The sequence below is a fragment of the Mastigoproctus giganteus genome, chromosome 3 (assembly GCF_048544385.1).
Source record: "Mastigoproctus giganteus isolate SK-2022 chromosome 3, ASM4854438v1, whole genome shotgun sequence".
Taxonomy (NCBI): Eukaryota; Metazoa; Arthropoda; class Arachnida; order Uropygi; family Thelyphonidae; genus Mastigoproctus; species Mastigoproctus giganteus.
In genome coordinates, this window is record NC_143577.1 from 57,511,497 (window position 1) to 57,527,919 (window position 16,423).

The following is a 16,423-nucleotide window of genomic DNA, read 5'->3' on the forward strand; positions in this document are numbered from 1 at the left end:
TTACTTTTCTTTTTCTATTTCTTACTCTCCTTCATATTCCCTCTAGGAAACTTATACATTGAATCTTGTACACTACCTACCATCTTTTATCTTTAATAATTACATTCTTCTAAAGCTGCTATGCACTTGAAGGTGTGATTGCATAGCACATTTCATTGCATCCATCCTTGCAGTTAAATACACTTGTTATAATATGCCAGTCACTCTTTATTTTTGCTTTGCACTTTCCGATACATAGATTATCACAATTTTACATACTTCCATAAGCTCTTTGGTGGTTCCTGATCTATGAATACTTTCTCCCATTTCAGTTTAAAATGAACACTTAATGTACAATCATCTACTGTCAGTAGATAATTTGGAGTTAGCATTATGATAATGTAAGTAATGCTATTATGATAATTACATTACATTATCCAAACATTACTTCTTGTAAGTAATGTTTCTTATCTGCAGTGCTTTTGGCTATAATTGCTCCTTGCACCATTTGATTTCAATACAAATAAACCTTTAACTTATTCAATCAAAATCTGCTCTTTTTCAAATGTAAAGATTCATACATGTCTTACATACCTTGTGATGGATAATAGTGAAATTGTCAATAAAACTTTATCAAATCCTTCTGTAAAGCTTCCAGTAGTGTGTGTGTGTGTGTGTGTGTGTGTGTGCGTGCGTGTGCGCGCACGCACATACAGTCAGACTTCATATAAAACAATAGTTGTGTTCCTAGAAACCCTCGTGCAATGCAAAATCATGCAATATAAATAAGACATTTATGGGAAAAATAGGGTTAGGTGTTGAACACACATTTTTAACCAAAACATTACTAAATACAATAAATAATTGTAATAAAATACTTACACAGTTAAAAAATGTTAAATTCATAATTTAATGATTTAAATATTTAGGCTCTTACATTTAAAAATAAAAATGACAACAGCTTGAGGGAGAAGGCGTGAGAAAGGTTTGAAGCAGTGGAATTATGGGTAAAGTGGCAGCAGGTTGACATCGTTATCAGAACTGGGAGATGGAGGAGATGCAGATGAGGGCTTTGGACGAATTGTGGTCGCACCAGAACTACAGAGCTGTAGTTCATTTTCTGTCTCTTTCTTGGGTTTTTAATAAAAAAGACATCTAATTTTTTTATGTTGCTTTGCCATCTTCCTTCTTTCACAAAGTAGCTGTTTGTATGGCTCCAAAGCAGATCAAATTGTAGCACTATTCTGCTTCTTTCTGCATTGTAATCATTACCTTCTAGCCACTGCATACTTTTCTCAAATGAATTCAAAACTGAAGGTAACCGTGAAGTAGAAAACTGTTTTGTGGTGGCTTGCAATCATTCATCTTCGTAGTCTTCCCCACTGCCTTGTTGCAATTCTTCATAGGACTGAAGCAATTCTTCTAAGTCTTCTTCCTCCAATTTCTCAAAGCCAACCTGCTTTTCAAGGGCAATACAGTGCACTTTTAATTTAGGAAGCTCCTTTACAGGATCAAAGCCTTTAAAATCACAAATAAAATCTGGTAAAATCACTTTGTTCCAGGCCTCCACAATTATGTCAATTGCATTCTTTATGTTGAATCGCTTCTAGTAGTCCATAATTGTTGATGCATATTTGCACTTTTCTGTTACTGCTATCAACATCTTAAATGATAAATTTGTATAATAGTGCGTAAAAGCAGCAAGTGACTAGTTAAGAGATGGGGATAAAAACAGGATTTTGATGTTTGGTGACAGTTCAGCAATGGTCGGAGGGTGATTCATTGTTCAAAACAATTGAAATCTTAAAATCCAATTTTTTTTTATTTTTTTTTTTTTGCAGTAGCTTCAAAACACATTCTCAGATACGTCTATTAGAAGATCAGTGATGATCTGCCCTGTCATTCCCTCTCTTCTGCTACTCCTAAAGTAAATGCCTTATGATCCCTCTTAATGTCGTGGATTGGCTTCATTATAAACAACAATAGACTTCAGTTTCAAGTCACCACTTGCATTTGCTCCTAACATAAGTCAATGTATCCTTAGCAGCCTTGAAGCCTGGAGCTTGTGCTTTCTCTCTCGAGATATATGTTCATGATGGCATATTTTTCCAATATGGTCCTGTTTTGTCAAAGTTGAAATTTTGGTCCAGTGTACAGCCCTCTTCCTCAACTAGTTTTTTCAGTATCAGTAGAAATGTCTTTGCTGCTGCTTCGTCTGCACTCACAGTTTCACCTGATAATTTCACATATGGTAAGTGTTGTGTTTCCTGAAATTATTAAACAAGCCACTACTGGCAGTAAAGGGAGACTCTTTTTGAGGGTTTTCGGCTTTATTTCTGAGATCTTTGAATATCTTTAAATATTTTATTTATATTTCCTGATCTCTTCTCTGTTTGATCTTCTATCCAAACAGATAAATGTTTCATCTCTTCTAATTCTTTGTCTTGATCTAATGGATTTTGTTACACTTTCAGTTGTTACTGCTATAAAAATTGCTTTTATGTTCTCGGCATTCTTTCTAATTGTTCTTAGCATTGCCTCATGTATGCCTGTAGCACACACAACATCACATGTTCTTTCATTCTGTTCAGTGTTTCACAATTTCGTGTTTTTCCTCCATCAATATTGCTTGCCTTTTTCTCTCTTAACTTGCAGTATTTTCACCAGCACGTTTTATTTTCATGCTTTCTTTTCTTGCTTTTTTCAAGTATTTTATTCATTTTTAGGGAATAAAGCACAATTACAGTATAAAAAGAACAAAAATGAGGAGGCACACTTGATGCACACAAATAAATCAGCTCGTAAATGTAGCAACCGAGTAAACAATGCAGTAGGTGTTGCGTGCAGCTGGGGTGATTCAGCCACGTTTGACTGCCATTTATTGTAAACACGAAGGCAAACCTTGCAATAAGCAAATTTGGTTCATATCATATGCAACATTGTTCCCCTACTTATAAATTGTGTTTGATTGAAGTCATGTAGTGTAAATGTGTTGTACAAGGACTGGCCACACACACACACACACACACACACACACACACACACACACACACACACACACACACACACACACACACACCGCACGATATATGAATAACAAAATGAAATAGGTATAGTAGTATGGAGAAATAATAACGTAATATTTAATATACAGGTTATGGGCTAGTGTAGTAGCTATATGTACACTATGGCCATAATGGAATCTACAGTATGATTTTAGAGAAAATATATGTATATGAATTATTAAAGAAGAATAGAGCATGTTTGAAAGAAATACAAAATAGCTATCGTTGCATGTCTACAGTCTAGGTGATGTTTTCAGAGGCAACCACCTAGATCGAAAGGAAAAAACAATAAGGGGTTTCTCGTTGTTAACTAATTTGCTGTATGAGTGGCTATCAAAATGAAATAATCTGGCCGAAATGTTAAGGAATGTGCATAAAAATTTTATAATTTTGTAATATAAATTTAATAAATTAGTTACTGTATATTAAAATTCTTGCATATTGAATCAAACTAGCTTGACTTAAAGTTGAAGGAAAGTAAATTACTTAAAGTAATGTAAAGTAAAATGACAGAGGTACACATACATGCATGCTTACATGCATAAATGCTGAGCTTCAGCTCAACCTTTTCTATTCCTTACTAGAGAACTGGAATATAAAGTATTCCATCTTATATTTGCATTGAGCACCAGCTAGTCGCTTGTCATGGCCTCCTGCTTTGCATACATGTCATACAGCCCTAGCACCACATGGTTTTTTTTCCATTATTCTTTTTTGCCACTTGTATGTAGTCGAATGAAAGGAGAACGTAAAGAACATATATAAACAACAGCAAAAAAAAAAAACAAAAACTTTAAAAATTGTTTATTGCATTTTATTATGATTTTCATAATTCTCCATTGGTATCATATATGCATTAATTAATTTGAAAGATATCTCTCTCTTGTAAGAAGGTCTGTACTTGGAAGTGCTAAAAATGCTAACTTTCAGAAGTTAGCACTTGTGCTAATATAAATTCAGTTTATTTGTTTAAAGTATAATATCAGGGTATACAGTTTTCGAATGTTTCTAATTTTAATAGAAAATGTCTTGCTGGTGTTGATTTTGTTTAGTACATTTTGAATGAGCAGCACTGTTAGTGAATTTTGCTTGCAGGAACTAAATATGAAATACAGTAAGATAAGTACAGTCATATCTGCTTTTTCATTCACCATAAGGCATTGAAGACAACTATTTTAAAAAATAGTTTAGTTGAGGATTCAGAAAATTAATGTTTTTATTGAAATCAGTCTCACTTGTATTGATTTAAAGAAAATTTTCAGTGTCATTATACAGTAAACCCCCGCGAATAGCGGGGGTTACGTTCCTGAGAAATGCCACGAATACTGAGCTATGGCTCCCATAGTAATAAAGGGGTTCCGTTCCAAAGTATGAAATATATAAGAAAAACTAGTCTAAAATTTTGTCTATGTATGTATTAGATGTACCTTCATAATATGACTATGTACATAGACAGTACATAGTGAAATGCAAGCATATGGCATCGAAATGAAAATAAGAAACAATTTAATATTAAATATAATATTTATTAGAAATTTCAAACCAGTGCCTTTGCTAGCAAAAAAATTTATCCTGCCAGTGCTATCACCAGTTTCGCTAAAGTGTTGATAAAGGAGTTTTGTTTTTTCACGAATGATGAGTGAACTTAATAGAATTTTATTTTGAGTTCGGTCTTTCTATCCACAGATTTAAAGCTTTTTCCAAATTTAACATCGCGAATTACAGAGCAAATTTTTTAAGCAATTAGCGCGTTTTCACGGACACTACGGCGATTTTTTCTTCCGATTTTTTGATTGATCGTACCGTTGACTCATTGATTTTATAATGTTTTGCCACTGAGGAGACATTTTCACCATTAGAAATTTTATCTAATAACTCAATTTTATTTGCTAATGTGTCATCACCTTCTTTGATCTTTTCACATTTCCCTTGTTATTCGTAGCCATATTTTTTGTACGGGTTAGAAAGAACTTGTCCACAATAAAGTCACTTTCTTCCGTTAACACTCGAAAAAGTCTGTTTTACACTGCAAAACGGTAGATTTATCACTTTTGTACGCATATCAATTTATAATTTTATTCAATTTATAAGCATATAAATTAAAAACAAAAACGAAGAAACCTTCCATGACAAGTGCATAACACATACTGAACAAGGATTAGCGAGAAACATCCACGCTCACGATTTTGTCACCCCTCTCCCCCCACCCACTGAGCGCTGTTTTGACCGGGAAAGATAATTTTAGCCACGCCCATGTTTTTTTATGGCGGAAAATATTCACGACGCTTTAAAATTCACATTTTTTTAGGTTTCATTTTATATTAAATCAGCGATCGCGAAACTGCGAATACAGATACTGCGAATAGCGGGGGTTTACTGTATTATGTGGTATTTTTTGAAAGTGATCTTATGATCACTTGCATACTTCACCATAAGATTAATGAACTGATTTTTTTAATAATTGCACTAATATTGGGCAATCAAGTCTAAACAAGAACAGATTAATATTTAAAAACATTTATATACAAAGTTTATATATTAGTATTAGTAACGGCCGTATGGTGCAAGAAAGCCTATGGCTTATGCTGCACCAGCCAAAAAAAAAAAAATCCGAACAAAACAATGATAAAAACAAAAATTAAATAAATAAATAAATAATAATAATTAATAAATAAATAAAAATAATAAAATGAAATAAAAAATAAATAAAAAGGAAATTAATCCTATCATCCTATGCGCTTCCCTTACCCGAAAGTACTATCCAGATGACCTTTGAATTTCCCCAAACTGTCGGCCTCTACCACCCACGAAGGCAACTTATTCCAGTAATTTATAACTCGCTGGCTAAAATAAAACTTCCTGCAGTCCAATCTAAATATTTCCCCCCGTAACTTGAATTTATGTCCCCTAGTTCTAGCATCATTTATAATCTTGAAAATTTTGTCCTCATTCATTTTACTGATGCCTCTCAGAGCCTTAAACACCTCAATCAAATCTCCTCTAAGGTGTCTAGTTTCCAAACTCTGCAGTAGGGGGAACAATTGTCCCCTTGTCCCTTACTGTGGGCACCCATGGAACTCAATGTGGACAAAGAAACAGACAAATTTAGGCATGAGAAAAAATCTTTGCCAAGATCAAAGAATGAGGAGACTAAGTTTATGAAGATTTTGAAACAAATTGAAGATCTAGATTTGCATTGAGCACCAGCTAGTATTAGTAACGGCCGCATGGTGCAAGAAAGCCTATGGCTTATGCTGCACCAGCCAAAAAAAAAAAAAAAAAAAAAAAACCGAACAAAACAATGATAAAAATAAAATAACTAACTAAATAATAATAATTAATAAAAAAAAAAAAAAAAAGGGAAATTAAACCTATCATCCTATGCGCTTCCCTTACCCGAAAACCAGCTAGTATTAGTATTGAGCACCAGCTAGTCGCATGTCATGTCCTCCTGCTTTGTGTACATCTCATACAGCCCTAGCACCACATAGTTTTTTTCCATTATTCTTTTTGCCACTTGTATGTAGTGGAATGAAAGGAGAATGTAAGGAACATATAAACAACAGCAAAAAAAAAACAAAAAACAAAAAAAACTTTCTGAATATAATTACTTGCAATGAAAGTTGGCTGTTCCAGTACAACCCGGAAGGCGCCTCCGTAGCCAGGTGGGAAGGAGCAGCAGTGCATAGCACACGCTTCTTGATTAGACCGGGGTTCGAGCCCGTCACCACCAAATACAGAGGATGCGGAAAGGTCAGGGAATGACCACCGCATATCCCGGAGCAATATGGCCTTAGTTGCTAATGCTCCTAAAAACCAATAACAAACAAACAACCCGGAAACTAAAAGCAAGCAAATCAAAAACGAAAACTATACTTCTTGTTTCCTTCGATATTAAAGGAATTCTTATGGCTGAATATGTCCCACCAAATCAGACATACTACATTGAAGTTTTGAAAAGGCTGTGGGGAAAAAATTGAAAGAGATCTGAATTAGGGTAGGATGGTTGGCCAAAAAAATGATTCCTCGTGTGAACATGCACCTTACTTGCCATTACCTAGCCCCTTGTGACTTTTTTTCTTCCCAAAACTGAAAAAGTGTACTTAAGGGAACCCATTTTCAGTCCTTTGAAGACACCAGGAAAAAAAAAAAAAAAAATGACCAAAGTGTTATTAAAATGACTTTCGAAAGAGGACTTCCAAAAATGTTTCTGTGCTTGGAAGAAACATGTTTAAAAGCCCAAGGCAGTTATTTTTAAGGGAATAACTTGTAAGGTACAAAATATTTCATTATATTTATTTTATTGCAACTGTCTCATTAATAGCTGCATCTCATACACAAATGACTCGGGGAAAATAAAATAAAATAAAATACTGATGTAGGTAGCGCAGTAGTCTTTCCTATTATAACAATCTTTAAAATGCATTCCATTTGAATGCAGTTGTTACACTGCCCAGTCAATGGCAATACTTATTGCACTGAACAACTTTGAGTATGTACCTCTCCTGAACTACATCTTATACATTGATTCACTAAGTGCCATAAATGCTCTTTAATGCAAATATTCCATTACTCATCCAATATTGTATCAAATTCAAAAACAGTTGATATGACTTTCAGAAAGAAAACCAAGGTTTTTTTTTTGCTGGATTCCTGGGCATACAGGCATCCCAGATAATGTGTTCAGGTCGAGCTGCAAAAAACTCAAATGCAATAACTTCACTGTCTACAACTTTGGAAGAATCAGCCCAATAATAAATTATTCCACATAAAGTATGAATTTAATTATGTAAGTCAAGTTTTTGAACTAATAGACATGAAGTTATTCTCGTGAAAATACTATTGGGGGCACAGCTACTTCACACATCTACATCTTCCCGCAAAAGTTGATCCTCTAGTATGTCCTAATTGTAACTCCTAGATTACAGTCAAACACTTCTTTTAGATTGTACCATACATCAGATGGCACGAGGAGCAGCTTTTCATCTCCTGACACAGCTACAGAAATCTGACCTTAACACATCACAGGAGAAAATTCAAACATAGATGAGCTATTTACTTTCCTCATATTTGCCGGTGTCTATAACCACAAGAATGAACCCAGAACTGAAAAATAAATCTTGTCAGCTTTAAGATCATATGTTAGGTGCAATATGGCCACAGTAGCTGTTGCACCGATAAACTCTTACACAAACAACAATGTATCACCATGGCTATCATATTTCCCCCTCCCCATTTGCTATCCTTTATACAGAAATAATCAGGTGTTCTTGTTATTAAATTGGTATTAAATGGATCATAAGAAATACTAAAACCATTGATTTTCATTTTTATTCTCTTTAGGCTGCAGTAGCACAGAGAGATCGCATTGCACATCGAATGAGATCTGCAAAATCTGAATGTGTTTCAGAACCGAGCACGAGTGGTACAGTAAGTATGAGGCGCAGAAATAATTCTGAGTCTGCAGGTGTTCAAAGGAGAAAAGGTGAACATATTACAGAAATTAGAATACCAAATAGTTCCTCGTTTGGAGAGGAATCCAGTCAAGGAATCAATAGGACTCGCAGAAAATCTGGTGGCAGACCAAGGTCTTACTCAGAAAAGAAACACCACAGTCAAGATAGAGATCGAGCACATAGTCAAAGTGCAGATAGTTCTAGTGGACATGAATTTAAAAAGGGACCTGGAAAAAAGTCATTGTTGACATCAACTATAGACCAGACAATTGTTCCAAATGGTACTTCAACTGTGATTTGCAAAGTGAGCCAAAACATGAATGCTAGTAGTAACACCTCATGCAGTACTTCTGGACATGATAGGGCTGACATAACTTTGTGTGGAGTAAAAGAAAGTAGTTCCTCATGCCAAATTAATGCAGCAACACATCCGTCTAATGGTACTGCATCTGTGAGCAGCAAGGTGAACTAGTCTGCAATTCAAAAGGTAACATTTGTCATCTTATTTCTGTAGCAGTATTTGTTTTTATTTGACCTAGCAGTATTATAATAAACAGGTGAAACCTGGTGTATTTTTTTATTTTTTTTATATTAGTGTTCATAGATGATCATGGTATCAATAGTAGTAGTTAATCATAGGGTTGATCAACAGATAAAGTGTATTGAATTTGTCTTGTGGATTTTCATCACACACTTTGCTAAAAAGATATAGTAAATACAGTGTCTCAGAGTTACGTAATCTCGGACTTTTTTTTTTAAAAAAAAGCAATTGATAACAACAAACATGGCACACAAATTACGCAAGTGAGATGCAGAGTAACAAGTTTACGAAGCCTAAAAATTACGAATGAAGAGAAGGTTTGAAAATTTATTTATTTTTTAATATGACATATGACTGAAGATTTCAGCGAAGGGGACACACATTTCACCATAATAATGTGAAAACCCACAGAATTCCAGCCATTGGTATTATCACACAAAAAGATCGAGTTTACTACCTGCTTATAATAGATTTCACTAACAGTAAAGCCCAATAAACTGGAAACTGTAAGTTGTTTTTATTATTTTATGGTAGTAATCTCCAGAAATGTGCTTTAGTAAAATGTGAGCTCGTGTGAGGTGATAAGTGTGTTTCTGCCTTAACCCTGTGAAGTTCTTTAAAGAAAATTTCATTTTGACCATTGTCATGGTGCCCACTAAGGGCATAAGTGACAGCACTACCAGTAAATCTACCAAGAAAAGGAAAGCAATCGATTTGGATCAGAAAATTAAAATAATAAAGATGTATGAAAATGGTCAAACATTAACATGTATCATGCGGTGTTTAGATTTGTCAGTGTCAACAGTGAAAACAATAATAAAGGACAAAGAAGAATACAAGAAGTGGCGAAGGGATTGGCACCAATGAAGTGAACTATAATAATCAAGGCTACGAAATACAATCCGTTTTTAGAGTACAATAATATGTTTTTTTTTTTTCCTTCCTTTTGTGTTTTCTTTTCTTATATGTCACTCTGGCTACTCCACCACTTTCCCCAGATAAAGTTTTTAATTGAACTCATTAAAAATATATAACTATTTTTCTTCATTCTTCTGAGGATATTATATGGTTTTTGTAATTTTGGCATATCGGGGATATAGTAGCAATATTTTATTAGTCATTCCCGAGTTACGTAAAACTTGACTTACGTAAGGAGACCTGGAACATATCTTTTATGTATGCCGGGGACTTACTGTGTGTAATATTGGAAAGATATGCACCTATTTATTATAAAACAGGAAGCCATGCAAATGCTAGTTTTCTTTGAATGGATTGATCCCCTGCATTTCAGTGCTGTTGCTGAGTTTATGGTGTATTTGTTATTTGTAATATGGCTGTTTCAATAGATAACTCTTCAAACTAATGGTTGAAAGAAATTGTTTGCATGGTTCCCTACTTTATAGCAATTGAATGTGCATCCTCTTATACTAAAATGATTATGTAGAGGAAGATAAAGCCCCTTTTTTCTGTTTGGATAGATAGTTGACATTTATTGTTTAGCATTTTATCTGCATATTTTTATATATATGTGTATAAAAGCAATTATTTACTGAAAGGTTGAGACTATATGCTTGCATATACATTCTTAACTGGTTGCATGTATAGAGTATGATCTTGATATACTGTGGTTGTTAGTGCATTGCAGGTGTGAACCTCCTCCTACCTAATACAGTATTTTTAAAAAAAAAAAAAAAGGTATGATCAAAAATTTAAAGGGCTAAACTAATATGCAAAATGATGAAGCTTACTGGTTATATAGGTCTCCTTCGGAGTCCCTTTGCCACTATATACACAGATTCAAATATTCCTGCAACTTCTATTAACATTCCTGATTGCTTTTCTTGGAGTCACTGATAGTTCTTGCCTTGCATTCTGAATAATTTTGTTAGTCCTTGCAAATCTGTGACCTTTCAAGTTTGGTGTGGGGAAGGATTACAGGAAACTAAATCTGATGAGTATGGCAAATGAGGAACCACAGTGGTGGAGTGCATTGTCATTATGGAAGTGTCAGTTCCCTGTGAAGCCCCCCCCCCCCCCCTTTTCCATCCACTTTCTCTGAACAGCACTGCCCAATCACCATTTTTAGTATTCTTGGCTCATAATTTGACCATGAGGGAAATTCATAACGAACAATCTTGTGAGCCAAAAACTAGAATGGGCACATTTGATTAAGATTGCCTTTGGACCGTTGAGAAGATGGACTCTTCTTCAAGGTCCATCGAGAGTACAGAGTCTTTGTTTCCAGGTCATAACCATATACCCATGATTCATTTCCAGTAATGATCGAAAAAATGTGGGTTAGCAGCAGCACATCTACAAAGATCTTTACATTGACCATCAGTGAGGATACAAAGCTGAAAACTTGGCTGAAATAAGTTGCATTCCCAAATCTTGTGTCAAAATTGAATGACATGTCCCATGAGAAATAACAATTTCACTAGCAGATTTGTAGATAAACATCGATCACTTCTGATCAGATCATGAACATGATTGTGAAAAAGTGATCCATTTGTATTAGTATTAGTCATGTAGTGCAATGAGTACCTAGGTTACCATATGGTTAATACTTACAAGCAATTGAATCATTGATATTTGGTGCCTCCGTGAGCAGCAGCAGCAGCGCTTCTTGATTAGACCGGGGTTCGAGCCTGTGAACCACCAAATATAGAGGATGCGGAAAGGTCAAGCGATGACCATCGCATATTCCCAGAGCAATATGGCCTTAGTTGCTAATGCTCCTAAAAACCAAATAACAACAACAACATTGATATTTGAATTTGAAGAGCAGCTAGAGCAAGGACAGTTCTCTAGAGGAGACCTATCCTTGCTCTAGGGCCACTTGTGCAACATATTTGATGGATAAGGGGCCCTTGCTATATTGTGAAACAACGTGTAGCATCTTCTCTGAAAGTTGTTTTTAACATTTTGTTGGTTTCTTTTGCACTGTTTTTCTAATTTGAAACAAAATTTTATGCAAATTTGCTGTCCAATAAAATCAGTTTTTTTTAAAATGCAACAAAATTTATAAAATGCCTGTTCAGTGCAGCTAATTCAAACTGACTGCAGATGAACAAATGCTACAAGCAGTACAGTGTCTTCAGATGTGTTGCAGCAAGTTACAACTCACCAGATGCTACAATTCCAAGATGCAAAGTCAGCCCACAAATTTTTTTATCACATATCAAAGGAAACGATTGAAGTGTTTTATTTTTTTATTATTTTTTGATGACTATGAGAAGAGGAGAAAAATCATACTATTTACAAATGAGTTGCAAGTTGGAGTGAAGTATGAAGTTGTGCAGACTACAATAGTAAGTTTATGGAAAACGCCATTAAATGATGATCTTCTTATTTAGATGGAATCAAAATGTGTTGCACAGTAGTGGCAAAATAATATTAATTTTGATATCTAAGAATGTGAATGGAAGATGAAATAGTAACAGCATTTCAAAGAAAAATGTGTGTGGGAAGTAAAGAAAAGTTTATATTTCATGGGAATGTCAACCATGCATATTCCTCAAGTCTAGCAGATAAGAGGAATAATCCTGCTCAGTTACAAATTGGGCATACACTTGATCTACTCAGACATGAAGGCCATCCTCAATGTCATAACTGTTGAGTTCTGCTAATGGCACAGCATATACTAAACAGCACAAAATTCGAAGGAGAATGCCGTGGAGCATTTCAGGCTTTGATTAATACACAGGACACTGCAAGTAATTCTAGGTGATTGACAAAACGTTACAAACATTTCTTTCTTTTTAAGGTTTATTTGGTTTATCTCCAGCACATAACAGTTGATATGAAATTAATATATATAGTATGAATCAGAGCTGTAATACTCAATATGTTCTACGTTGATAATAATATTAGTAAATTAATAAGAGGAGTTTACCTCAATATAGTACGTGGAACACTTCCGTATGATACCCTCCAGAAATTAAAACGGAAAAAACGAAAAAATCGACAACTTACCGGTCCATTAAAGTAAAATATAAATAATTAAAGTAAAATATAAATAATTAAATAATCAATTTAACACAATTCAAAATCAATTCAAAACAATTAAAATTCAAATTAACGCAATTAAAAGAATAACGAAAATATTCAAAACGATCTTCCTTCCTGAAGCTGACAATGCTTTTCGACCGACTGTCGTGATCACAGGAATGAAAATCACCGAATCAGGCTAAACCTGCAACTTAATAATATTCATTCTAGACTCAAATTTACATTGGAAAGGGAAGATACGGATACTAAATCATTAAACTTTCTAAATTTCACGCTTACCCGGGACTCGAACAAAATACAATTTAGCATCTATCGAAAACCCACAAACACCGGTATGCTTCTACATTATAATAGCTACCACCCGTTCACCTACAAAAGATCGATTATCTTTAATCAATTTCTAAATGCCTATAAATATTCAACGACGGATTCTGCTTTGGACTCAGAAATACAAATATTAACTAGCAGATTCTTGAACAGGGGTTATCCCATTAACACAATAAATCGAATTAGGGTACAAGCTAAGGATAGGATACAAAATACTGCACCAATCAACAATAGTAATATCAAAAAATACTTTATTTCTGTCCCATACGTTGAACAGTGGCACAAACAGCTTAACAGATTCTTTAAAGATACCGAATTTAAAATTATAGCTAGGCCTATACGGAAGTTACACACTATACTGAACAATCGCTCGGTTCTTTCCGCGTTCGCAACACAAATTAATGATCTAGTATACAACATTTCTTGCGGTGATTGCGACTCGTCTTATCAGGGTTCGACGCGGTTTTCTCTTAATATTCGTGTAAATCAACACGAAGCCTCAGTTCGTGCTTCTCGTTCAGCAGCGTCAGAATTAGCCTTTCATGCCATTTACGAAAAACATACTTTTTTATTTAACGAGGCCAAAATACTTAACGTTCAACGTAATTATACGCGACTATTAATTGCAGAAACCATTGAAATTAAATTACACGAGAATTCTGTTAATGTTCGGCGGCCATATTTGATCTCCGATGCGTGGACCTTTACGCGCATGTGCGAAGACACATAATCACTATTTAAGTTGCAGGTTTAGCTTGATTCGGTGATTTTTCATTCCTGTGATCATGACAGTCGGTCGAAAAGCATTGTCAGCTTCAGGAAGGAAGATCGTTTTGAATATTTTCGTTATTCTTTTAATTGCGTTAATTTGAATTTTAATTGTTTTGAATTGATTTTGAATTGTGTTAAATTGATTATTTAATTATTTATATTTTACTTTAATTATTTATATTTTACTTTAATGGACCGGTAAGTTGTCGATTTTTTCGTTTTTTCCGTTTTAATTTCTGGAGGGTATCATACGGAAGTGTTCCACGTACTATATTGAGGTAAACTCCTCTTATTAATTTACTAATGAAATTAATATAGGAATTGATTTATTATAGAATTGTGGTACATAAATATGTACCCAGCTGTACACTCTGAAATTGCACTTCATGTGAAGCTTTCCTCTTAACCTTCGTATAGCCTTTGGCTCAAACCTTACCTGCCAATATTTATGTAATGTAGATGATGTAATTGCATCACTTTTGTACTTTACAAAGAATTTTTTTTTTTTTCACAAGTACAATTAAGACTCATTTATTAGCACTACACAGAGATGTTTTTTGTATAATATCTTCATAGTGCAGTAAAAGATGTTGGCACAGCGACTCTTGGACATGGAACTCAAATAATCAGATGAATGCATCTGATGATTAATCATGGACATCAGAAGTTCATCAATCACAAAGTGAGTATGGCTCTTCTGATGTTGGTAAAAAAGGAGGAATTACTCTGAACTAGTTTCTCACAAGCCCTAGCAGCAAAAATTAATTAATTACACCACTTACTTTTCAACCGGTAAATGAATACAAGAATGAAGACAAATCTGAGGAGGGAGATGGCACAATTCATTCCAAAAGAAATGACAACAAAATCTTTGTGAAAAGTATCATAAAAGAATGTGTGTATATATGTGTGTGTGTATATATATATATATATATATATATATATATGTATAAAAACAACTTGTCTCTAATTGATCATTTTCATAAATTTAAATGTGATCCTGGTGAGTTCATATTTTACCCATTTAATTTTATTTCTTAGGTTACAATTGTTTATGTTCAGTATTATTTCATGCATAATATATGTGTGAAATAATATTACTTTGATAAGCAATATATTGTATTCTCTAATTTGGTTTTGAGAAGCATATTTATTGTTCTTGTTTTTTTTTTTGCAAGGGCTAACTTATGACTTGAAGAATCTTAAAGCATATGCTGTAAATAAGGACAGTAGGAGGGGTTTAACCTTAGTTGTATGTATTATAGCCATAGTATCTCTTTGCACCAATAGGTCTCAAACAACAAAAAATTATATGAAGGCTGGAGGCCTCACTATTATTAAATTTGCTAATTCTGACTAGGAACTCAAAAATATTTTAGGCTCTTTATCTAGGAAGTGTTCCACGTACTATATTGAGGTAAACTCCTCTTATTAATTTACTAATGAAATTAATATAGGAATTGATTTATTATAGAATTGTGGTACATAAATATGTACCCAGCTGTACACTCTGAAATTGCACTTCATGTGAAGCTTTCCTCTTAACCTTCGTATAGCCTTTGGCTCAAACCTTACCTGCCAATATTTATGTAATGTAGATGATGTAATTGCATCACTTTTGTACTTTACAAAGAATTTTTTTTTTTTCACAAGTACAGTTAAGACTCATTTATTAGCGCTACACAGAGATGTTTTTTGTATAATATCTTCATAGTGCAGTAAAAGATGTTGGCAGCGACTCTTGGACATGGAACTCAAATAATCAGATGAATGCATCTGATGATTAATCATGGACATCAGAAGTTCATCAATCACAAAGTGAGTATGGCTCTTCTGATGTTGGTAAAAAAGGAGGAATTACTCTGAACTAGTTTCTCACAAGCCCTAGCAGCAAAAATTAATTAATTACACCACTTACTTTTCAACCGGTAAATGAATACAAGAATGAAGACAAATCTGAGGAGGGAGATGGCACAATTCATTCCAAAAGAAATGACAACAAAATCTTTGTGAAAAGTATCATAAAAGAATGTGTGTATATATGTGTGTGTATATATATATATATATATATATGTATATATATATATATATATATATATATATATATATATATATATATATATATATATATATATATATGTATAAAAACAACTTGTCTCTAATTGATCATTTTCATAAATTTAAATGTGATCCTGGTGAGTTCATATTTTACCCATTTAATTTTATTTCTTAGGTTACAATTGTTTATGTTCAGTATTATTTCATGCATAATA

At 33.9% G+C, this 16,423-nt stretch overlaps 1 protein-coding gene across 3 annotated transcripts in view; it reads left to right on the forward strand.

The window, feature by feature from the left end:
* larp (La related protein) overlaps positions 1-16,423 on the forward strand; it is a 467,832-nt gene that overhangs the window by 440,604 nt on the left and 10,805 nt on the right. For all 3 annotated transcript variants that reach the window (XM_090369301.1, XM_090369300.1, XM_090369299.1), the window contains one exon: positions 8,388-8,987. In XM_090369301.1, coding sequence (XP_090225427.1) covers positions 8,388-8,972 — 585 coding nt within the window. In that variant the 3' untranslated portion in view covers positions 8,973-8,987. The remainder of the gene's footprint in view (positions 1-8,387; positions 8,988-16,423) is intronic.